General features: G+C 33.1%; 2 protein-coding genes across 3 annotated transcripts in view; both read right to left on the bottom strand.

Annotated features, from left to right (window-relative positions):
* The window catches only part of LOC124356067 (longitudinals lacking protein, isoforms A/B/D/L-like), a 288,880-nt gene that overhangs the window by 57,688 nt on the left and 204,055 nt on the right, over positions 1–27,137 (bottom strand). The gene's annotated exons all lie outside the window — the stretch shown is intronic.
* LOC124356070 (longitudinals lacking protein, isoforms N/O/W/X/Y-like) lies at positions 2,504–11,699 on the bottom strand. The gene is made up of 2 exons (XM_046807237.1): positions 9,346–11,699; positions 2,504–6,138 (listed from the first exon to the last, which is right to left on the bottom strand). The coding sequence occupies exons 1-2, from the start codon at positions 9,518–9,520 to the stop codon at positions 5,870–5,872; spliced, it is 444 nt and encodes a 147-aa protein (XP_046663193.1). The 5' UTR covers positions 9,521–11,699; the 3' UTR covers positions 2,504–5,869.

Raw genomic sequence — 27,137 nt, 5'->3', positions numbered from 1 at the left:
TATAATGTTCCAAAACAGAGAATATATGTAACACTGTAATAACATTTCATCTTAAGATTAGTTATAACCTAAGTTTATCGAAACCGTATTTATTATGAGTCTGTTAAGTGGATAAAATTGGTTCTTAAAAAAGATAAAAGTTCTCAACTAAAAAAATTACAATACTTAAATATAATGAGAAAAGCAAAACACTATTATAATGATGGGAACACTCCCAGGCGATTAATGTATTCATTAATATATTCATTACTTCGTAAAATTATAAATAATACATTTCAAATCTTGTTAAAATCTTTCAACTTAGATTTCAATACTTTTCAATTATTTTTATGCTTGTAACCGACTTGCCAGTTTGTTGAGAAAATGATATTTCAAACATACCCAATTTACTAAATAAAGTTCCTAATTATTTTATTTATTCCTGAAGCTATGTAAATATTTTAATAAAGAGTATTGAATCTTAAATGTTTTTCTAAATATTTCTATCTTACGTTAGCACAGAATAGTATTTAATCAACTTTCAAGGTTGATGACAAAATATTATAAATGTGCTTCTATCTTACGTTAATATTAAATGTAGCACAGAATAGTATTTAATCAACTTTCAAGGTTGATGACAAAATATTATAAATGTGCTTCTATCTTACGTTAATATTAAATGTAGCACAGAATAGTATTTAATCAACTTTCAAGGTTGATGACAAAATATTATAAATGTGCTTCTATCTTACGTTAATATTAAATGTAGCACAGAATAGTATTTAATCAACTTTCAAGGTTGATGACAAAATATTATAAATGTGCTTCTATCTTACGTTAATATTAAATGTAGCACAGAATAGTATTTAATCAACTTTCAAGGTTGATGACAAAATATTATAAATGTGCTTCTATCTTACGTTAATATTAAATGTAGCACAGAATAGTATTTAATCAACTTTCAAGGTTGATGACAAAATATTATAAATGTGCTTCTATCTTACGTTAATATTAAATGTAGCACAGAATAGTATTTAATCAACTTTCAAGGTTGATGACAAAATATTATAAATGTGCTTCTATCTTACGTTAATATTAAATGTAGCACAGAATAGTATTTAATCAACTTTCAAGGTTGATGACAAAATATTATAAATGTGCTTCTATCTTACGTTAATATTAAATGTAGCACAGAATAGTATTTAATCAACTTTCAAGGTTGATGACAAAATATTATAAATGTGCTTCTATCTTACGTTAATATTAAATGTAGCACAGAATAGTATTTAATCAACTTTCAAGGTTGATGACAAAATATTATAAATGTGCTTCTATCTTACGTTAATATTAAATGTAGCACAGAATAGTATTTAATCAACTTTCAAGGTTGATGACAAAATATTATAAATGTGCTTCTATCTTACGTTAATATTAAATGTAGCACAGAATAGTATTTAATCAACTTTCAAGGTTGATGACAAAATATTATAAATGTGCTTCTATCTTACGTTAATATTAAATGTAGCACAGAATAGTATTTAATCAACTTTCAAGGTTGATGACAAAATATTATAAATGTGCTTCTATCTTACGTTAATATTAAATGTAGCACAGAATAGTATTTAATCAACTTTCAAGGTTGATGACAAAATATTATAAATGTGCTTCTATCTTACGTTAATATTAAATGTAGCACAGAATAGTATTTAATCAACTTTCAAGGTTGATGACAAAATATTATAAATGTGCTTCTATCTTACGTTAATATTAAATGTAGCACAGAATAGTATTTAATCAACTTTCAAGGTTGATGACAAAATATTATAAATGTGCTTCTATCTTACGTTAATATTAAATGTAGCACAGAATAGTATTTAATCAACTTTCAAGGTTGATGACAAAATATTATAAATGTGCTTCTATCTTACGTTAATATTAAATGTAGCACAGAATAGTATTTAATCAACTTTCAAGGTTGATGACAAAATATTATAAATGTGCTTCTATCTTACGTTAATATTAAATGTAGCACAGAATAGTATTTAATCAACTTTCAAGGTTGATGACAAAATATTATAAATGTGCAGATCTGAACATAATGTTCCTCTCGCCCACTTCCACATACAGTAAATTGGTTGGCAGAGACCATATCAACTAGAATGGCGTTTGAGAAAACCGAACCGAGAAAATCAATTCTCTACAACCTACTTTGCCTCTGAGCACAGTAACCAGTATGAATAACAGCTGGAGATTTAAATACATGAACCACAATCATGTGACCTGTCACAACGGAGTGATGACCTGTCACAACGGAGTGATGACCTGTCACAACGGAGTGATGACCTGTCACAACGGAGTGATGACCTGTCACAACGGAGTGATGACCTGTCACAACAGAGTGATGACCTGTCACAACAGAGTGATGACTATTTGAGTTCATGTTCAATATTCAGACTACGATTCACAATCATTCTTTTTTAATCAAACACAAAAAATGAACAGGTGAAAAAACTAAACGGTTGAATACAGACAAAAAGTTTATCTACTACATAACATGACAGGTGGTGGGCGTATGGCAGGAGGGTGTCTCCGTTTAATATGGCTGCGCAAATCGTGTCTGTGACGGCTTCGGTGGGGGCAATGGGGGCATGAGAACTCTGGGGGTCTCCCACACTCGTACTTGAGGTGCCTGGTCAGAGTGTCGGGGCGTCCGTAAGTCTTGCCGCAGCGCACACACGTGTGTCGACCCCCTACCACCAGCCTGCTGACTACAACACAACACGCCAGTGAATACAACGTTTGTTTCCAAACAACACAATTTAAATCTATATAGATGGAAAAGATTGTATTCCAAAATTACCTGGATCCATCTCTACCTATCCATATGGTGCCTTGATTACAAAGAGCCTATTATAATACGACATACAAGTTTGCAAACATCCTGGTAACACCTATGGTCAGTAACAAGTAAAAGACCGCTCCTTTAGTCTTCATCTTGCACAATTACTTTTACATTAATAAACTTGTGTTAATGTACTTCACATTCAATATCACTTAATTTGTAAATACTAGTAAACAATATGCATGTGCTTTCGAAACTGAGAAGCAAAACTGAGTTTCCCAGAAATATGCGTACAATTTTACAATCATGCAAAGTTTGGTATCACTTTACTATCATTATATTTTTAGTGAATCAGAATTATTATATTCCTAAAACTTTTCTACTGTAAATCATCCTAAACAAAACTTTTCAAATTACCCATTCTTATCTTTGCTGTTTCAACATTTACTTAAAATTTTCAAAAGATTTCCTTTACACTGGTTTTTATTTGTAGAATACCGTTCTTAATACATGAGAGAGAGAGAGAAAAGCTGTTACGAGATTATTTTTTCTTATCAACACACCTTCTACAATTATTCTCTATCTATGGTAAGGTATACATATTTGAAACTTTGAGCTAGATAGTCAACGTTACTTTCACAAGGATTTCAATCATGCAATAATATTAGTGCAGGACTCTCTCTTTCCAGGTACAATAGTCGTATCAAGGTCACTGGTAGAAAGTGTCTGACAAACAATAGTCGTGGAGGATGGTATTCAGCGTCAGTAAGTGGCACGATCACCGATATCCAAACCCTCAGTCTCTGAGTGTAGCCTACTTCTAATGTAACAATATTGTTCAACTTTGATACTCAGCTTAATATCCACTGTTACAAAACAGTTCACAATAATTTCACTCAAACACTCTTGAAAATTTGAAAACAAAATGTTACAATATTATTTCCAATTTTTTAAAAAAAGACGTTAATTTTTATAATAAAGTTAAAATACATTTTGAGAGTAATAATAATTAAAAATCTCATAAAACACTATTAAAGACTACTGAAGAATCAAAAGACTAAAATTTTACACATTTAAAATATTATAAATTTACTTTAGGTAATTAAAGATAAACTGTCCTTTAAGTGTAACTAATTATTTTCTAATCTCATCTTCCACTTATGAACAGTATTAAAAAATTACTTAACTCTCGATAGCTTATTTTAAATATTTTGTTGCTCAATGATTGGTGAACAAAACTACCCAAGGTGTTTTTCTCTTTATTAAATTTAATCAAAATTTCAAGGATTCCAATATATCAACAAATCTCTAGTGCTGGTAATGAGGCTGGCATTTTATAAACACAAGGCAAACATTAAAAACAAAATTTGAATATTTATTTAAAATTTGACTTTAACACAATCATAGGCACTGCAGTCATCTATTAGAGTGTAATTAGTTCTGTTTCAGTTAAGATAAAACATCCCGTTATGAGATAATTAATTAAGTAATTAATTGTTTTACTTCATAACAGTGTATTCCCTCCTCACTATTTGAAGCATGTACTTGAACTGCGAGATATTTATTATTGTTTGCCTTAAATATTATATTTAAAAAATTCCTCCGTTAGTAGAATCACAAGTGAATTTCCACTCCTATTGAAACTAAGAACAATAATAATTGTTGAAAGGAATGGGCTATGCATATGTGGATTGGTTAAAAGAGCTAGACTATATAAAGTTATTAATTAAATGTACAAAGCAACTTACAAATGTAGACCTGTAAATTTAAAAAAATCATTGATACTACTAAACAATTTATTCATAAATATGATGTCCGACACAGTTAAATTGAAGATTTTCTAGATTTACTTAAGATGGACATTTCGAAATTCTGATATGCTTGAATTCTGAGATTTTAAATTTCCTATAAAACAATTACAAATAATGTTAGTAATTAAATTATATTCTAATACTACGAATAGATATTTTTTAAACAACAAAACGGATTTTAAAACGGTTTGTCACTGTTGGCTTCATTATGAACTAGGGCAGATTCCTAGGTATGATTTATCAATATTATAATCATAGAAAGTAGAGAAAAATGTGTATAATGCAAAAATTGTTATTTTTGAACACTGTCATTGTTAATACTGACTAAACCTTATAACTAATAATAGTGATTACTAAACAACAATTTCATACAGGGGATATAGTTTTGCACAGCCATGATGACAGTTTGCACAGCCATGACGACAGTTTGCACAGCCATGACGACAGTTTGCACAGCCATGACGACAGTTTGCACAGCCATGACGACAGTTTGCACAGCCATGATGACAGTTTGCAAAAAATATCAGAGTTGCATAGATCTTATGACAGCTTACAGTATCCTCTGATGTTTTGTCGAGGGAAGACGGATATTCTATTAATATTATTTGTCAGGTGTACCCGGCAATATATACATATACACATAATATATATATATATATATATATATTCTTTATCTGGGAAACAAGAGAAAACAAATATGGCTCAAAAATACCAAGACTGGATACACTTATAATACTATAATAAATGGTGGAGCTCTATGTAATTTTGAAATGAAAGTAAGCATATTTTAGGTTCATATTATTACAGTGTTCATAATTAGGAGCTTCAGAGGTTAAGAGAAATTCAATATACAATGATAAATGTAAGGGTGGGAACAGTGTAAGGAAACAGCTGATTCTGAAAATGTACTCAGTGATTCTATGGTTACTTGCTACACAGTGGAGTTTATGGTGCTTTCATCGTGAAGTGTCAAAAGTCTCTTGTAACCTACTATAAAAGGACATAAGTTACAAATTATGAAAAATGAATTTGTTTTGACGTTAACTTGCTTTATTTCAGTTAACAGAATTAAGTTACAGCAGAATATGACTATGTACTCATGTCATCATATGTACTCATGTTGGATAGTGTCAAATCAAAGAACATGTGTTTTTATCATGAAGGTGTTCATCTGAAAATGTTCTTGATGGAGAAACAAAACCAATGTGATTTAGAATAGCTTTTTATTTGTATTAAATCAGCTGATGACGACACCCTTGTTGAGCTCTGCGTCTTGCAGTAGCTGGTTGTGAACCGTGACCAGATGACGTGTGAGGTGGCTACGGTGTTTGCTTCGGTACGGACACATTACACACTGGAATTGTGGCGGAACACCGCACTCGTACCGCAGGTGCCGCTGCAGGGTGCGTTTCTGCTGGTAGACTTTCCCACAGGATTGGCACACGTGGGGGCCATTCTCCTTGGTAACCGCAGTGTCTTCCACCAGATTTAACAGACTAGTCAGATCTACAACAGTAGAGAGGACATTAACATGTAGCTCCAGAAGCCAGTGCATTAGATTCCTCAACTTACACCGTACCGTATCATAGGATTGAGCAGATAAACATTTCATCTGAATTATCAACTCGAGAACATATTAAAACATATATCTTAGTAATAAATGAAAGATGATGTTGGAGGATGCTCATGTAGTCTCGTACTGGATAAGATCAAATCCTTCTTTAATGAGTGACAAAAAGAAAGGGAACATACTGAGTGGGGAAACATAATAAATCAAAGTTTCTGGGCAGAAGTATGTAACAGTATGCAAGTACTCAACACTACTAGAGTAACAAAAGGCAGATGTCGATATCGCACAACTCGTCCAGATCAAGATCAGTGAAAGTAACATAATCATTGAAGTAACATGAGGTGTGCTGCAAGGATAAATTCCTAGCCGCTCATTATATTTATTCTGTTCATTTCAGATTTGTCAAAAAATCTAAAAGTGTGCTGCTGTCCTATTATAGATGCAGATTCCTCACTGTCACTATTATAGATGCAGATTCCTCACTGTCACTATTATAGATGCAGATTCATCACTATCACTATCATAGATGCAGATTCCTCACTATCATTATTATAGATGCAGATTCCTCACTATCACTATCATAGATGCAGATTCCTCGCTATCACTATTATGGATGCAGATTCCTCACTATCACTATCATAGATGCAGATTCCTCGCTATCACTATTATGGATGCAGATTCCTCACTATCACTATCATAGATGTAGATTCCTCGCTATCACTATCATAGATGCAGATTCCTCACTAGCACTATCATAGATGCAGATTCCTCACTATCACTATTATAGATGCAGATTCCTCACTAACACTATCATTACAGTACATTACTTACTATGAGCAGGTAAGAAGAACTTAAAATAAATACACTCATTTCAATAAGTATGGGGCAGGAACATTATGAAAAATATTAGTTCATGTTCAACAAAGCTGATGCATCAAGGACAACACTAAAAACAAATCGAGGTTAACACCACAGACTTACTAAAACACCTTAGAATGATTCTTAACAATTGTCTTCCATGTAACTCTCACGATTATTTACTGCACCAAAAACATAGTACTGCTACTTTTGTACTAAAACGGTTAAGGTCTCTGGTACTGTCAAAGCCACTACTGCCACTTCCATGAAATACTCGAGAGCCATCTCAGGTAGGGTATTGTACTTTGGTAGATCAAATAGTAACAACATCCAGAAAGTACTTGTAAAGCAAAACTGTACTTTTGGTTATGATCAGATTGTTACCACCTAAGAGCTGCATAGAGGTGTTTAAGGACAGCAGATTTCTTACCATAATAGTTATCTACAACCATGAGGTCAGTCTAGAGGTTTCTCAGAGGGACTGAAAGAGGATTGGAACACTAGACTATAAATGCACAGAAGGAAGGAACTCTTTAGGAAAAAAAACCATCATATTATGCAGTTGCAAAGTTGTTCGACCTGCTTCCTTCTGAAATCAGGAGAGGAGATCAACCAAAAGACACCAAAATCTGCTGCTAGAGAAGCCCATCATTAATAACTGCTGTGAATACTGGGCCACATATACTGTAAAGCACATCACATTCTGTAGTAGATAATACAGCTAAGATTGGGCCACATATACTGTAGAGCACATCACATTCTGTAGTAAATAATACAGCTAAGATTGGGCCACGTATACTGTAGAGCACATCACATTCTGTAGTAGATAATACAGCTAAGATTGGGCCACGTATACTGTAGAGCACATGTAGTAGCTCACATCACATTCTGTAGTAGATAATACAGCTAAGATTGGGCCACATATACTGTAGAGCACATCACATTCTGTAGTAGATAATACAGCTAAGATTGGGCCACATATACTGTAGAGCACATCACATTCTGTAGTAGATAATACAGCTAAGATTGGGCCACATATACTGTAGAGCACATCACATTCTGTAGTAGATAATACAGCTAAGACGATTTAAAAAAATCTTTAAACTTATTTTGTGTAATTTTTGTTGAAAATATTGCATTTCTTGATGAATTAGTAATAATGATTTTGACTAATACCCACAAGAGAATGTAGAATTACTTTTACAATTTCAGTAAACATTTAGTCATCCTCTCTTTTTATCAACTAAAGTTTCACATATATACAGAAAAATGTATCGGCCACTGGTCAAATTAGAGTACTATTTATTGAGAAATGTTTAATTTTTCTTGCTGTGGCAACAAAACTACAAAACCTCTCTGGTAACTATAAAACTATAAAGCTGTAATAGCAATAGTGACACGCAGCTGGCAAGTCCTTGTACTATAAATATCCTTGAAGGATCCTGGCTTGCCCTAGTGCTCTGACTACAATATTGATGTTCTACAGACTACAGACATCCTACATTCAAAATGTAGGGATTCAGTTCTCTTCATGTCACCTGCTATAAGGTTCGTATATGTCTTACCATCCTTTGGACCAACCACAAGTGTATGTTCTTATTTTTAAATGGATCTCTTTATTCATGATTTACGTAATTTAAATCCTGCTTTCACGAAGCACTTTTTCAGTATTTTCTACTTTGTACAGTATCAAATCTCCAACTTATACTGGTCCTTACACAGTCCCATGTTACTTGAGGACTAGCACAGAAGGCAGAGTACAACTTAAAATATCACTCTGTCTAATAATAACAATAAAAACAAAATAATAGTTTGTTAAAAAGAAAACACCTTGTAAGTAAAATAAACTGCTTCAGGTCATTTAAAACAAATTTCTATTACGTTTCTTACTCCATCATAGAGAGATTATAAACACAAATAACAAAATTATTATGGTAGGAACAAATATCATCCACTACACATTACTCAATGCAAACTCCAGTTTCTTTATACAACTCATACTAGTCTGCAAACTCGCTAATTTTAATGCTTCATTAAAATACTAAAGACCTAAGAAGCTGTCTACCAATATTAATAATTGGTAACTGTTCAGTGATGGAGTTGTGAAGAAAACATCTCAAAGAATTAAAAAGGGATCGACAACTCGTGAACAGAAACAAAGAAAGCAGTTGACACAAATTTATTTCATAACTACAAAACCAAGGACCAAAATAATCCTATTGTAAACGTAATATCAGTCCCCTACACCTGTTCCAGCGGATCTAAAGTGTTGACGGTGATCTTACGTTTCAGGTGTTTAACCACAATATGTTTCTGGATATTACTCTTCCAGTGAGATCGGTGCTCACAGTAAGGACATTGAAACTGAGGCTGCTGTTGACACTCATATTTCTGGTGACGAATCAGCGTTTTCTCCCACTTGTACCTCTTTCCACACATCGTACAAGTGTGCTGCTCCATCGATGAGGCTGTTTTATTAGTTGTATACACTGAAAAATATTTACCAATAAATTTTTAAAACTGTGACTTTTTAAACACTGTCTAAAACAACAAAATCTTTATAATTATTATATTACTTCAAAGAATCTTCGATCACTGAATGTACTTTAAGTTCTTTACCAAGTTCTTTGTTCTTTACTAACATTATTAACATATAGGCATTGAAAAACGAGACTGATAAATAAAGTGAAGCAGGCATCTTGGCAGAAGTATTAATGTAAGGTATAGGGTAGTGAAGAGATGCTGTTCCACTTCAGCATCCAGTTCCGGGACATTTAGAGAAATGTTACCTATACTAGAACACATTACTATTAACATTTTAACAAAGTTGTAACATCCACTCCTTGATCCTCTCCTACCCTCATCTCACATAGTTTTTCTAAGTTCGGATTTCCCTTTAGCGTTGTTCCTTATGAACTAAATATTTTCCGCTTTCTGCTATTACCAACGATCGATTGTTCCTAACCTATCTCATACTAGTATACCCTCCCATGGCCCTATGTTTTGCTCTACACCCTTCATTCCTTTCCGCTGATACATCTCAATTTCCGCTGCACCTCATACATCCCCTACACTCGCCTACTATCTGGGAACAACTGGCGTCATCCTCAATACCCTTACGTCGTGCCTAATTCTACCTACTTTTTTCAACCTGATCTTTGCCCACACCACTGGTTGGTTGCCACACTACTGGTTATTCTGGTTTCCCCTTATCATTATTCATTTCCTCTCCATTTGTCCTGCAAATCCACTTTGTACGTCGCCTTCAAGTAGTCGTGTGTCACCCTATGCACACTTCCCCCAACAATTCCTTTGTCTTTCATCCAGGATCCTCCTCCAAACTCTCACTCGTCAGATAACCCCAGGATCTATAGACCACTTTGCTGGGGAATAAGGCGTTAGTTACTAAGTTCTCAACCTTAATGGAGTCCTCAAATCTAGGGGTCCATAGTTTAGGAAATATGATATTAAGGATAACAGAATCAAAGTCATTATTCCACTCTTGTTGGAATCAATTCAGTAACCTTAAAGAAATGGGATTTATAGCTCCAAGTCAAAAAGCTGAAGAACCTGTTTTTCATGAAGTTTTTGGAAAACAAATTGCCTAATAACAATGAAATGGATACATCATCATTTGAAATTTAAATATACAAAAATAACTACTCCAATAACTCATTCCCCAACGAAACCTGAAACTGAATTACTTCAATATGACATGAAAACTTTAAGTTGGTTATTGGAACATAAAAGTGAACTGCACCTGGTCACAAAAAAATCTTTGCCCTTTAATATAGATCTATACCCCCTCTTGGAGAAAGTAGAGAAGGCCCAGTAGGATAAAGACAAAATGTGATTTATAATATTCTCATTAAACATTAGAAAATGTGGAAGTGAATCAGTATCTGTCCTGTTCAACAAAAGACCTAAAAAAAGTTCAACTTGGTGTTGGAAGGGTGCAAGCAATCAGAACAGTTGTTTCTGAGATCTTCAATTTTATTTTTGATTAACTACGCCTTTCTTTAATTCTTGTGATGATTAGAGTCAATAAGGTCCAAAATGGTTGTGTACTGATATGGATCATTATACCTAATTATAAGCCATGTTCTAATAAGAATTTTAACATCCAACTTATTTTAGAATAGAAATGAATCGTTTCTATCATCACTCATTTCTACTTAGAACTTATCGATGTATCAAACGTGAACAATCGTGTTTACCTCGTGTGCTTGCTTGCCTATGTTACACTTGAGAGCATGTGCATTGTGACATTTAGTCAACTTATTTAGAACAGCTGAGTATCCAGTGGATTTATTTTACCACAATCTGAGAGCTAAATATTTGTTCAGCTAATCCCTCCATATGTGATATTCACTGTTAAAGATACTGTAGGACTAAACGGCAGCCAGTCTCCTAATGCAGGCATTATAATCATAATGCAAGAGTTAATAATAACACACAAATTGGATAGATCTCTTCATCTGCACTCTAAAGACAACGATAAAAGAGTTTATAATATTAAATCAAAGACACTTTTGATATGAATCATAAAACAAATTTTTAAGTTTACTACATTAATCAATTTTACACTTCTTTTTGCCCTAATCATGTACTAATTAAGATAAAACATCACTACGATAAAATAAAATCATGTCAACAGTTAATTCCATTACAGTAAATATAATAAAAGGATATCATTAGTGTCTTGTAATGGTTTGATAGAAACAAAAACAGCACAAAAGGTTTTACAGTTTTTATTGTATGAAAATACACCATTTATCTTCAATCTTGTTAAGGCACTTAGGTGAAAAACTTGATAAAGGCCTATTCATAAACAGAATCATTTATACTCATGTAGATTTACAAAATAACATTAGTTAATACATATTGGGATTTACTTATGTAGTTAAAATGTGGTAAGCAGTTTTAACTAAGAATTTCTAAGAGAACATATGACAAATAATAACAAAAAAACACAATGAAATTCTTAAGTTCAACAATACATGTGGTTAAAATCACAATGAATTTAATCATAAAAACCCATAATTGTAATTTTACAAGTTCCTGAAGTTATTGTTTCTTCTTATTATGTTACCTGCTTATGTATATATATATATATATATATATGTATATATACTTTCTTGAGTGTGTACCATGTACAATAAAAATAAATGTGGCAGTAAAATTTCTCACATTCTTTCATTTGAGAGAATAATATGAAAAATGTCTCCTATTTTTTCTTTCATAATTTCCTTTAACACACTCACTGCTAACGCCTCCAATTGGCTAATGCGATAAGAGGTGGCTGAAACCTCATATAGTTTTATATTCTTATTTTAGATCGTAACGTTATAGATGATGTCTCAATTTAAAGACAATGCTTTTAGGTTTTTTCTCAAAGTGTATATTTTCTTCAATATTTAAACTATGAAGTATAACAAGAGTTCTCATTTTTCCTGAATAACTCATAATAATACTGAAAAATATAAAAAACATTTGGATACGTATTAATTATATCTTTAAAATTAGGCATCTTCCTTAATTCAACGACTAAAAGTAAGAATGTAAAACTCCACAAGGTTTACCACTGTTCTTATGGGGAAAAACCCAGGATCATTTTATTACTGCCCTCCTAAGATAAAAACATGAAATAAAAATGTCTACATCTCAAAAATGATCTAAATCAATACTAACAATAAATACTATTGTGCCAAATAATATTTACAGTTTTCCTGCAATATATACAACTTACTAAAAAAATAAGAGAGCCACATTTCTCAATCCTAAGGAATAAAAATAAGAGAGAAAAATAAAAAAGTGTGCATTTTTCCAAGAGAGTAGGAATCCTCTTAATTATTGCTGTGTCATCAGTGGGTAAATATTTCAAATGGATTTTCCTGATTAAAATTGTATTATTATATGTGTTTGCATGAAAAATATTCAGTACTTAATTGATACAATTTCATTGCAATCATTTTCAATAAAAACATTTTTCATGTTGATGATGGAGCTTATACTGGCTACTGTTACCATTAACACATTTAAATATTGGTTTATGTGTTTAAATGTAATTAAGTTAAAAAAAATAAACATGTTTCGTTTTTGTACTCTTAAGCTTTTAAAAAACAAACAAATATTTCTAAACGTTATGCGTTATACTTAAATTCCAAACCTATTGAAAAACACAAAATTAACCATAAAACATATAATTAAAAAGAATTGAGTAATACTGGTATCACAAATAGGTAACATCGTTCCCAAATCTAATCTAATCTAAAATTTAAACCCTTTCTCAGGGTGCTTCCGGCCAAGATGTCCGTTGATGTTGAACCTGCGCGGGGACTTGTAAACGCAGAAAGGACAATGAAAGATTGCCTCCTTGGCGGTCATGCTGTGATTGTTCCATCTGCCTTGCATATTTATTGTAAACACCACGTTGGGCTGCTTCAGTCCCTGAAGATCATCTGGAATACAATTGAATTATTCATTTTTACCTTTCACTAAACCACTTCTCTTGGGAAGGTTTGTAATTATCCTTTGCTGTAGGTAAGAAAATAGTACTTCACAAAAGCCAAGTGTGGAAAAACATAGAGATACAAAATCTACAAGATCTAGTTTGAAATGTTGCATAAATGGAATTACTTATTAAATAAAAGGATAGCTGAACAGTACTTCCTAATTGGTGAATTTAAGTGACATCCAATTTTAAATACTATAAGGCGCCCTTTGGGTAGGCCAAAGATAAGATGGTGCGATCAAGTGGTCGAAGATGTGACCCGGTGTGGAGGGTCTGTGGATCTGGTGGAAGACAGGGTGGCGTGGAAGAGGCTCATAGACAAGGCAAAGAATCGACTGAGATTTGTTACGCCCCAGCAGTAGTAGTAGTAGTAGTAGGCTCCTTTGACACACTTAATTATATTTAAAGGAGCAAAGGTACCGATAGAACTTTATATTGACTTCCAGGAGATGATTAGGAAGGTACAGCCAGTGTAGTAACATTTCACATCTGGTATGTGCCAGCTAATGTATTCCAAACCCACTTTTCCCATTAAAAATTCTCCCATTTACCCAGACGTGGCGAGAGCTCAGGCTGAATTCCTTGTCTGGTGGCTATACAAGATCCCAAAGGAAGGATGAGATGAACAGCATTGCTGGATCTTAAATCTGACCAATCTAACAAAAAAACTCTGAAAATGAAAAAATTACACTTTGTTAAAAATGAATAAATGAACCACCTAATGTTATGTAACAAGTTCACTACCTACGTACTAGGTTACAGTAGTATGTGTGGTGTATCTGCCAACATCAAACACAGCACCGTTCTACAGTCCTAAACTAATCATTACTTTTTACAGACACTTGTGCACTTATGAACAAGTTCACTACCTACGTACTAGGTTACAGTAGTATGTGTGGTGTATCTGCCAACATCAGTTCTACAGTCCTAAACTAATCATTACAGACACTTGTGCACTTATGAACAAGTTACTACCTACGTACTAGGTTACAGTATGTGTGGTGTATCTGCCAACATCAAACACAGCACCGTTCTACAGTCCTAAACTAATCATTACTTTTTACAGACACTTGTGCACTTATGAACAAGTTCACTACCTACGTACTAGGTTACAGTAGTATGTGTGGTGTATCTGCCAACATCAAACACAGCACCGTTCTACAGTCCTAAACTAATCATTACTTTTTACAGACACTTGTGCACTTATGAACAAGTTCACTACCTACGTACTAGGTTACAGTAGTATGTGTGGTGTATCTGCCAACATCAAACACAGCACCGTTCTACAGTCCTAAACTAATCATTACTTTTTACAGACACTTGTGCACTTATGAACAAGTTCACTACCTACGTACTAGGTTACAGTAGTATGTGTGGTGTATCTGCCAACATCAAACACAGCACCGTTCTACAGTCCTAAACTAATCATTACTTTTTACAGACACTTGTGCACTTATGAACAAGTTCACTACCTACGTACTAGGTTACAGTAGTATGTGTGGTGTATCTGCCAACATCAAACACAGCACCGTTCTACAGTCCTAAACTAATCATTACTTTTTACAGACACTTGTGCACTTATGAACAAGCTGAAAATCAATTGATAATATTTCAGTCTTTAATCCTCAATATTGATAATCAAATAAAACCAAATAAAAGCCTACTAAAATTAACCATTCAGTCATAAGTGAATGTCAAAATTTCGTTAACAAACACATTGTATAATGATTATAATGGAATAAAATTCAACTTACCAAACAATAAATTCTAGTTGAACGGCTCTTGTTTATTAAACTTATGTTCACTTAAAATGTTCAAATAATAATAATTCAAGAAATAATGGAAGGTCTAATGAGCCTGGCTATGAGGTGGCGTCGCAAGCTGGACCTGTGACAAAGTGACACGACACTTTCAGGTGCTTGCCACACTCTTGTTCTTGGTGGCTCCGGAGACTCTTCATCCACCGGTAGCTTCTCCCGCAGACCACACAGGGTAGATATTTTGAGGTCTCTGACCGACAGACGCTAGAGGCAAGATAAAACTGTTCCAACTCAGTGTATTCTTAGTTGATCTTGTCACTAAGACCAAGAGATCCTTTCAAAATCCTTTGCAACTTAACTATTATTGTATAATCCATTTCATAGTAAAGTGTGATTGGTTCACAAGCGATTTATAAAAAATAAACAATACTTTCCGCATACAGATATCCGTTTCGATGAGAGGATATCACTGTAAAGAGTGTAGTAATATTTGTTTCATCTCAAAAATTAAATAGAGTTCGGCTATTGGAGATTAATAAATAAATAATTTAAAACTTTGAATGTACATACTTAAATGTTCAAAAGTTAGAGGTTAATAAATTATTTATTTGTATTCTGAAAATATCCTTAAGAATTAACTACAACTCATTGTTTATTAGTTTAAAAGTGTTAGTTTGATTCTTAAGGCAGACAACAATTTCAAAAAACTTCTTTTCTAATTCTGTACTACACAGGGATAAAAGTTGAATAGATTAGAAAGGTAAGGCTCCAATCTTACATAGTTTAGTTTCCATATTATTTTGTCTAGCCACTGAAATTTAAATGTCCCTTGTACAGAATAATTTGGCCTTAGTACAAAAATCTAAGTCAATGGCTTAAACAACAATAAGGAAAATCTGAGGGACATGAAGATACAAATTTAATTTGACTTAGCTAATGAATAACAGATCATCATTAATGTTTGTATAAATTAAAAGATTAATGTACAATGGGCAGTGTAATTAATTATGGTTAAATTAATGGAACAAACGACCAGTTAACAGTCAAAATTAGATCGCTTTGGTTGCCAATTATGGAAATGGAACTAACAAGGAGGTGTATGGAATCAAACAGATTAGAGATTTCTAATAAACCAATGCAGAGTCACAATACGGCTTTGAGAAGTACATTTAGAATGAACCAATAATAAAAATAGTTCAACCTCTGTTTCCTGACTTTCCATTATTTTGTTTCCGCCATGACGATCACCATTTACTATCATGGCCTCTAGGCAGTTGTCAGTGGTTGGTTGTTCAGTACAGACCTATTGCAACCTGTATTTAGTTTTTTAAATAGCGTTTTGTTTTTATTAAGTTTTAGAAATAGTGTGCATTGATTCCCAACATGCTTGTGATTCCAGATTTAAGTGTGTCATAATGCTTTGGTTTGATTTGTTTATTTTAATCTAAATTGTAGTTATGTGATAAAGTTAGTTATCCACCAGAGGAGGATATCAGATTGCCGATCTTGAACGATAATGTTACTGATTTCTTGTATCACTGGACAATGGTATAAAAAAACCAACAGGTTTTTAAATATTAAAACATTTATGTGGTAATTTTTTAAAAAGATATTTTAATGTTTAAAGTCTTCTTTAATATTTAGTTTTCAGTGATTGTAATAAATGGATGCAGTCCTCAATGACACATTTGATAATTGATACAAGTTGGACTGTAACAAGTGATTAAGCTAATTGTATACTTCTAGTCACATGTTTGTATACTTCTAGTCACATGTTTGTTATGTTTGTGCCATGCTATACTAAGAAACTAGTAAAGATTATATAAGCAATAACAAAGAATTATACAAACCGTACAAAAATAATATTTTATTTCAATCAACAATAACTTTTGTAACAAATAGACAAAGAAGAGGCATAAAATTGTGAGCAGCATGTTTCATAAAGTAAATTTCAGGACTAAAATGTAACATCAACAAGCATAAAATACAATACTAAAGTAATGAAAATTGTTAAAACACACACTTTCTAATAATGTAGGCTTTGTTGTGCAGAATATCACTTATAGCTACAGTTATTGAACTCTCCGGTAAATAAGATTTACAAATAATGATAAAATATAATTAATTTCAAATGCATTAAATATAAAAGATGAAAAATAAACAGATAGCTAATTGTATATTCTAGTCTTTTGGAATTACAGACTAATCCTCACTCTAAATTCAAAGGCAGTTGATGGATTTTATATCTAATGGTTGAATTAGCAAACATCTTATGTATTTCAAATAGTTTTTACAATAAAATATTTTTAATGTTGCAATCAAGCTTAGAAAAATATAATCTAGAATAATATTGATTCGCTTAACTATAATCTAGAATGACACTGATTCACTTAACCTCCTTATAAAATTATTAACTGTACTTATTTAAAATTTGTATTTTATTTTCAATTAAATCAAAGAACACAGAAAATATATGTATAGGAAATAATATTTAAAACAATGGTTATTAACTTATTCTTAGGCAATATAAATTCCAAACTGAAGTAAAAAAGAGGAAATTACTTAAAATAATAATAACACCATTAATATGATACCAAATTAGGTTCAATCAGATGAAGAAGAAAAGCAAAGGCTCTCTAAAACAAATCTGTAAATACCTTGAACAAATGACGTAATTGAGCTAATCATAGTATAGTTAGGGAATTTAAGTTAATCTAATTAATTAAAAATTTGAAAACAAGCAATTAATTAGAAACATAAGTAAAAGAGGGGGACTATGGCACAAGCATATCGATACAACGGGCCACAACTCTATGGGGGAGGCTCTGTCCATTGCAAGGCCAAGAGTCGATGTTGCTGTTCCCTCAACTTGGGCATGTGTAGGGTCATGAAATGACGTTGGAGGCTTGTCTTGTGCTTAGCGGTGAAACTGCACAGCTGACAAAAGTACGAGGCGGACTTGCCGCACTCGTGGCGCAAGTGGCGGTCCAGGCTCTGTCGCCACTTGTAACGTCTCCCACAGCGATCACAGGCGAACCCTTCCGATGTGCTCACCTGCGGCAGTGATGTTTTGGCTCTTGCTGCAGTGCTATCCTTAGCCGTACCTGCATCTGCGTCTACGATCAGAACAGGACATTAGTGTAGCAGTCCAGCCATCGATAGGGTTATTTTTATCACAATAATAATAATTAAACATCAAATCTAGAGTGTTAAAAGTTTAATATTGAAAGAAAATTATCATTACCCATACTCAAATATGTAAACAATCAAATTTTAAAAATTTTAAGACAAAAGTATTTGCTGATTTCTTGTATACCAATTCCAAAACCACAAAGTCACCACTTTTATATAAGATCTGTATTGCTTTAAAATATACAAGATGATCTACAGATAAAAAAATCAAATCATAGTTGTAAAATGTTTCTCTACCAAATTAGTATTAAATAAATATTATTGATTCCTTACCTATATTCATTTAACTCGCTAGAATTTTGAAAAGCTAAGTTTTGACTCTAACAAACAGGACGTTTAAAAAAAAGGTTATGTTAGAGAATATTTAGTCAAGTAAATTGTTTTTTGTACAAAAGGGACGTTTAATGCGCTTCAGTAAACTTTTACTTGCAGATAGGGTAACTTGTTAAGTGTTTGAATAATGGAACAGAATGGAAATAAATAAGATATGATCTATCACTCGGGCAAACATCCAAAATATGGTGTCAGACAAACTTTTAGTGGGGGGTTGCTTTCAGTAGACTCTACACTAGACGCATCTCTTCATAATGGGTCTTAATGAAAATCCATTTTAAAGAATAAGTAAAGGTAAGAAAGCTAAAATATCACTGGCTAAGACTACACAAGATGGTGACCTTTCCTGAAGTGCTCAAAGACACTTTATACCTGAGAAAATCCTATTCTTCATTATGACTATTTAGAGACCACCGATTGGTAAGCATGAAATTTACAATTTAACCTAAGATTTACGTAAGATGAGATCACAAAACTATAACAAAGCTTTCTGTTTACAAAATTAAATTGACTTCTTAAACATAAATAATTGCAAATAAGTCTGGAGTTCTGTGGACCTAAACCTCAATTAAAGACACAGTTTTAAGAAATAATTAGTAATAATTAATTTTAAAAATACATGTCTAAAGCTAAAATTGTAGACAAGATTGGTTACAATTTTCTTGAATTATTATTAAGTAACACTTTTATCACTGTTTTATTAAATGTTTTTAATTGTAATGATATCTGAATAATAAGATTTTAATAAAAAGTATTTAATATGGTGAATACATACAGGTGAAAAAATCTACATTCACATTATTAAATATGTCTTATCTAGGCTTTTAAAATAGATAAAACTAATAATTATCTCTGGTAACTGAAGATTACCAAAAGAACCAAAGTTTATATTTAATGGAAGTTCATTAATAAAAAATGATTCCATTAAAATGTTCTACTAGTTTATGATAAGGTTTATTCCAATTAGAACAAAAATGAACGCAAACAACAATATAAGACATTGAACGTAACGTTATTACAACTATTTTTTTATTTTTTATGGTGATATTCTTATTTTTCTGTAGATCACCATAACTTCAATGACAAGGAAATAGAATATGACATCACAGACAATGAATGCACTTTCTAGATGCTTAGATGTGAGTTACTGCGGATGGAAACTTGTTGTTGTGAACGATGATCAGGTGGTTGCGAAGCTTAGATCGGTACCAAAACCTGTGGTTGCAGCTAGGACACGCAAACTGCGGGTCTTTTCCGCACTCCACACGGACATGACGTTGAAGGTTGTTACGTGACTGGTAACCTTTGCCACATTGGGGACAGGAGTGCAAGCAGCCTCCTGTGGTCCTCTTGTCCCTCACGAGGAACCTGAGGAGGTCTGCAATCAATCAGAGGAATCAATAGACTCTTGCACGAGCACTTGAAGCGTTCTTTAGCCTTGCATGGCAGAGAGCTGTTGTAATTGAACATTAGAATCCTTTCCTTACAAGCAAGACTCATAATTTTGGCGTAAGAAAACAATTTATAATAGACTTGTTAAATTTACAACAAGAAGGGACATGTCATATTGCTTTAAAAATAAGTTGTTTAAGAAATTACCAAAGGAACAGATCTGAGTTTAAAAGAATTAAAAAATCTATTCAATCAGAATTCGAAATGAGATCATTAGAGGTGTTGATAAAATGATAAAAATAAAAACTTTTTCCTACTCTTTTAAAACCTCAGTTATCTTACCAAGTTTCCTACGATATGCTACAATATTCTGCCTTAGATGGCATTCATCAATTTTCTGTACAGACCCAGCTTTGGCCCTTCTTTATGGAAATATTGTGGATACAATCACAGCAACTAAAACTTTTGTAGTTCATCTTTCTTCAGTTAAATCAGCTGGACAATAAAGTTATTGCTAACTCTTCTTTCTTATAGAAAATCTTGAAGGCAAAGGAAGAAGATAAAAGGAGTAGAAAAACCCGATGCTAGGGAGAGTGGTCTTTATTTCCACCAAATAAGGTCACGGTCGGAGTGCCGGGCAGTTGTATTTGGTCAGCGTGTTTCCGCCGCAGATGCACCTCGAGGTTCTGCTTGTGCTTGCACCGTTGTTGGCAGAATGGGCAGGCGAAGGCCGCAGGCTTGCCACACTCCACTTTCTGGTGTCTGCGGAGGTTGCTCTTGTAGCCGTAGATCTTACCGCAGGCAGGGCACGAGTACGCCTCACCAGTCACGGCTGCCCTCACCCGCCTCCCTTCCCCGCAGTCAAAAACTGCAGCACAGTGAGTAAATGTACCTTGAGACAACAAGTTTCCAAATAGGATAATTTAACATCATTAAGACAGCATTCAAAATTTAATACTTGAAAATGGAAATTGTTATCTCCAAATTTAAAAGTTTTTCCACAACTTTTTTCATTATTATCTATAAATCTATTTAACCACACCAATATATTACAAAAAATATATTGAATTGCTGATGTCAGTACATTATTCTCAAGAAATTGCAATTTAACACGTATAACCAAATGAAAACAATCTGTTTCATTGCATATGCTGTAACTGTTGTTGTATTATTTGTATTATTATTTAGGATAATAAAATATCCTTAAGGAGTGTACTAACTGATGTTAGTGTAATTTTCAGTTTTCTTATTATTCGATTAAAAAAATTATTTGACGATTGTGAAATAAATTCTATTTTTGAGAAGTTTTGATCTTTCATGACTATTAATATGTATTCTCAGGAAGCAAAAGTGATTATATATGAGCATTGATTATAGACTGATAACTTTAAAAATCATGTTTTCTTCAATTTTTATATGCTTTTAATAATAAGAAAATGGCAAGCATAAATCATAATATTTGTATACAACTTTCTATATTAAATCTTATTTTAAACTGGTTTACACCTATTTAATTAAAAGATCTATACCAGTATATACAAATCTAATGGTTTCTATCTGTGTGTGTAGTACTAGACCAATTGTGCTGAAATTTTGCAATGGCCATTCTTAGGGTCCTTGGTTCAAAGTCAAAAGTCAAAGTCAAAATATAAGGCTTTGTAGCCCTTTCAACAACATAGTTGAAACGGGTTTTACCAAAATAGAATGTTATTTGATTTTAATAAGCAGAATTGTAAATTAACTTTCAATAAGAGATAAAAACCTACATTAATGATAATAAACACATCAAAATATAAGTTAACGTATAAGGCTTAATAAGGTTAATCTATCTACGTATAAGGTTAATCTATGCCCCACCAGTCTCTAAAGTTGAAAAAATTCCATAAAAAATGCATTAAAGCAAACAAATTTTATTAATTGAGAGAGCCAGTCAACTTTTCTGTATAAACATTGTTTCATGACAAAACAACGATATGTTTAATTAATTTAACCACTATTTTCAATTTGTTTACATTTATAGTGTGAATCTAGATAATAACAACAATTCTTATTTCAACCTCATCTGTAACCACTTTTGAGCAAAGGATAAGAAAATATCCAGATAAGAAAATTTAAGTACAAATATACTTTGAACTGTTCAGTTCAGCAGATAACGAGTATCTAGAGCTTGATCAGTGCTGTAATAGAGATAAGAAAGGTAAAGTTACTATCTAACATTTACTATAAATTTAAAGTCCATCTTAGTTATCTTTTTACAGAAGTAAGCTTATCAGACCTCTGTATATTATGTATACAGCATTTTCTTGATCAGGAAAACAAGGCAAAATCAACTAGACACAAAAAAGTAATTATACTGGAGTAAATTACAATGGCCATAAATATAAACATTTTGAATATTTTCTTGATCGTGGCAACAAGCCAAACTCAACACTGGCGTCCAAAATATAATTCGCTTGAGCCAGAAGTGCTTATACATGTGCAAAGCAATTAGCAATTTTGCTTAACATCTAAAGCTGTAAATTGTAAACACTGATATAATATGTACCTAAAATATGACTACTTGCAATATTGTTAACTACGTAGAGCCCCACCATTTCATACATCCTAAGTGCGTTAACTAAGGACTTTAACTTTAAGATTCTTCCACACTGGCCTCTAACAGTTCAAGTAGTACTAAAATCACTGGAACTATTCAATAAAATTTCATGGTGTTGGAGAAAGAATTGAATTATTTCATGGGAACTTATTTCCTCAGTCATATATGGATTAAGAGAAATCATTACAAATTATTGGCTGAAACATATCGGCCAGACGAAATGCAGATTGGGCATCGTCAATGTCCAAACAGAATATGAATAATGAGCTTAACTTTTGTAATAACCTTAGAGTGCAATTACAGTTTAACATCCAGTGGTGAAGGATAGAATCTTCCCTTACTCAAAAACCCAACAAATAAATAAATATCCATATAAGATCAATCCAACTATTCTTAAGTGCAGGGGTTAAATGTTTTACCTTGAATTAAGCTTATCTATTTAATACTAATTTAGATGTATTCAGATTTAGTCTATACTATCCAATGTAGTGTATTCTTCAAAAAGATTCACCTTCTCTCCCCCCTCTCTCCCACAAAAGCCAATTTCTAGTTACACCACTGCTCATATACACAACACATTAGTAACACTGACTGTTTAACTCTGTCACTTCCAGAAGTGTTAGCCTGTTCAGAAGATCTGTCAGATTGAAACTACAGGGTGGTTTTTGTGAAATAACAATAAAGAAATAGAAATGCCACAACAGACTAGTATTACCACATATTGTCACAACTACTTTTTGTACTATATTTATTGGCCCAAACTGTTCAGTTTCATTATAAGCTTCCATTACTTACTCTGTCTGTAACTTGTAGCAGCCAAAGCCCGTCAATGTTAGTATATGCTATATTCCAATGATCGGTATATTTTTAAGCAAACAATGGATATGTAGAAACCTATAAAGACCAAGAGATAAGAGTTTTTTTTTTACTACATCCTACTGTTTACTACTGAATTATTTGGTATTTTGCTCAATCTACAGATTTAAGAGATTCTAGACTAGAATGAGTCGGTGATATCGTCTGCAGTTCCTGACATCCTGGCCTATCGATTAACAAACACTCCACTGATAAATGACAACTAGACCAAAGACTATTATGAGTTCTTGGCTTCCGACCTTTGATGTTTCTTGGTACAAAGCCTCTTCTCTGTTGTATCACTGTACATTGGCCGTTCTCTTCAATCTGTTTGAGGTGAATCAATGAAACAACAATGAAGTGCTAAGTATTTATTCAATCGCACCGACACGTGTAGGACCTACTCTAGTGGACACATTGTAACACAAATGGCTAATCTATTGTTACACTTATCGAGGGTAAATAAAGTTAGAATAGCAAACGTGGTGTTAAAACAACTTCAAACCAAGACAGAAATACTGGGGTTTGAGGGACAGCCAAAAATTTTATGAATCGAATCATGCGCTGAAACAAAAGCACTTGGCAGTGGAGGGTCTAATCACCTTCAATGTAGGACCCTTGAATATCCATGAAGTAGCGGGCTAATAAACAGAAATACTTCTATAGTAAGGAATTGAGTTACTTTGACAAATCTTTCATGAAACAAATGTACTAAAGTCAATGTTAATCCACTGTTTAGTGGGTTTCCTACTTCAAAGGGGACAAGGTGAGTCGTGCTTAGTTTCATACAAATTCCAAAAGTTTTTGTCTGTCCTTCAAGTAGTAGGCGGCTGACTTACACTAAAGTGTGTACAAGTGTTACATCTACAAAACCTTACATGACAGGTGAAGAACACCAGAAATAAAAGAAAACTCCACCACCAATGATAAAACTAAGCTTATATGTCACGTTCCTAGCGTACAAACCATAGAGTGAGATATATATGATAAATTATTACTAGTGGTGGCTTCACCAGATATAATTAGGACAGGCGTCACTACTGTATTTCTGTGTCACTGGGTCATCTTATTTTTCCACATTCACTGGTAGCACATGTTTTTAACATCCAGTGTTTAACAAAATGAATACAAATATTTAACGTCTTTTTATATACAGGGTAATTGAAAAAGGTGAACCTGATCTTAATCATTAATAGGTCAATCATAATAAAAACAGTTTGTTTTTGGCACCTAACGTATAGTAAATATTTGTTCACATTTTCTTACAGGCTTCTATGTGAGCTCCCCCTGTGTTTCCAATATAACCCCAGAAGAGTTGTCAGGGCTCCTTGGCGATCACACAACAGGACCACTTCCACTAGTCCACCGAGGCAGGGAATCAATGCATGTCACAATTGTGCATGTGCAGAGTTACAATTTCAAGGTCAGCCCAATGACAATATTAAAACTAAAAAATTTTGTTTGTATTTGGACATTAGTTTCGCTGAAATCACTTCATTAAAACTTAAACAAATTATAAATGTACAACAATACAGTCAGACACGAAAATGAAACCTAAATTAGTGTCAGCTAATGAGATAAAGACCAACTATTTGGCTGAAAATGGCAACTTCCAGTCTCTGTATCTGTTGGTTAACGCTGATATAACTGTTATTGAATTGTCTCACCAGTCTTTGTTTCTGTTGGCTAATGCTGATATAACTGTTATTGAATTGTCTCACGAGTTTCTGTATCTGTTGGTTAACGCTGATATAACTGTTATTGAATTGTCTCACGAGTTTCTGTATCTGTTGGTTAACGCTGATATAACTGTTATTGAATTGTCTCACGAGTTTCTGTATCTGTTGGTTAACGCTGATATAACTGTTATTGAATTGTCTCACGAGTTTCTGTATCTGTTGGTTAACGCTGATATAACTGTTATTGAATTGTCTCACGAGTTTCTGTATCTGTTGGTTAACGCTGATATAACTGTTATTGAATTGTCTCACCAGTCAATGTTTCTGTTGGCTAACACTGATATAACTGTTATTGAATTGTCTCACCATTCTCTGTATCTGTTGGTTAATGCTGATATAACTGTTATTGAATTGTCTCACGAGTTTCTGTATCTGTTGGTTAACGCTGATATAACTGTTATTGAATTGTCTCACCAGTCAATGTTTCTGTTGGCTAACACTGATATAACTGTTATTGAATTGTCTCACCATTCTCTGTATCTGTTGGTTAATGCTGATATAACTGTTATTGAATTGTCTCACCAGTCTTTGTTTCTGTTGGCTAATGCTGATATAACTGTTATTGAATTGTCTCACGAGTTTCTGTATCTGTTGGTTAACGCTGATATAACTGTTATTGAATTGTCTCACCAGTCAATGTTTCTGTTGGCTAACACTGATATAACTGTTATTATTTATCTCACAGTCGGTTTTAAGTATAAAACTAAACAAAATTTGACTTATGAGTTTATGATTTGGTATTTTTAACCCTCCTGATACTCTCCCAATTCAGCCTCAAAACAAAACTAGCACAAATAACAACTGATTAGTTTCTTACTGACAAACCAGGTTGTGTGCTTGTACAATGCAAAATGAATCTAAGGACTCGGTCCTGTTAGTAAAGCAAACTTGTGTTTTTCTGACAAAGGTTTTGTAGCCTTTACTAGCATAAGAAGCTGAGATACTCTCCCAATTCAACCTCAAACAAAACTAGCACAAATAACAACTGATTAGTTTCTTACTGACAAACCAGGTTGTGTGCTTGTACAATGCAAAATGAATCTAAGGACTCGGTCCTGTTAGTAAAGCAAACTTGTGTTTTTCTGACAAAGGTTTTGTAGCCTTTACTAGCATAAGAAGCTGAGATACTCTCCCAATTCAACCTCAAACAAAACTAGCACAAATAACAACTGATTAGTTTCTTACTGACAAACCAGGTTGTGTGCTTGTACAATGCAAAATGAATCTAAGGACTCGGTCCTGTTAGTAAAGCAAACTTGTGTTTTTCTGACAAAGGTTTTGTAGCCTTTACTAGCATAAGAAGCTGAGATACTCTCCCAATTCAACCTCAAACAAAACTAGCACAAATAACAACTGATTAGTTTCTTACTGACAAACCAGGTTGTGTGCTTGTACAATGCAAAATGAATCTAAGGACTCGGTCCTGTTAGTAAAGCAAACTTGTGTTTTTCTGACAAAGGTTTTGTAGCCTTTACTAGCATAAGAAGCTGAGATACTCTCCCAATTCAACCTCAAACAAAACTAGCACAAATAACAACTGATTAGTTTCTTACTGACAAACCAGGTTGTGTGCTTGTACAATGCAAAATGAATCTAAGGACTCGGTCCTGTTAGTAAAGCAAACTTGTGTTTTTCTGACAAAGGTTTTGTAGCCTTTACTAGCATAAGAAGCTTTGTTTAGAAACATATTTTGAAC

This window comes from Homalodisca vitripennis, chromosome 2 (genome assembly GCF_021130785.1).
Source record: "Homalodisca vitripennis isolate AUS2020 chromosome 2, UT_GWSS_2.1, whole genome shotgun sequence".
Lineage (NCBI taxonomy): Eukaryota > Metazoa > Arthropoda > Insecta > Hemiptera > Cicadellidae > Homalodisca > Homalodisca vitripennis.
The sequence above is the reverse complement of the archived record's forward strand: the minus strand, read 5'-3'. Positions and strand labels throughout refer to the sequence as shown.

What these genes read in the sequence shown, in the direction of transcription:
- LOC124356070 (XM_046807237.1), bottom strand. Translation starts at nt 9,520, where the DNA reads ATGGAGCAGCACACTTGTACGATGTGTGGAAAGAGGTACAAGTGGGAG. An exon ending in TGTGGTTAAACACCTGAAAC is followed by an intron (nt 6,139 to 9,345) that starts GTAAGATCACCG and finishes CTACTGTTGTAG; the next exon opens with ATCTGACTAGTCTGTTAAAT.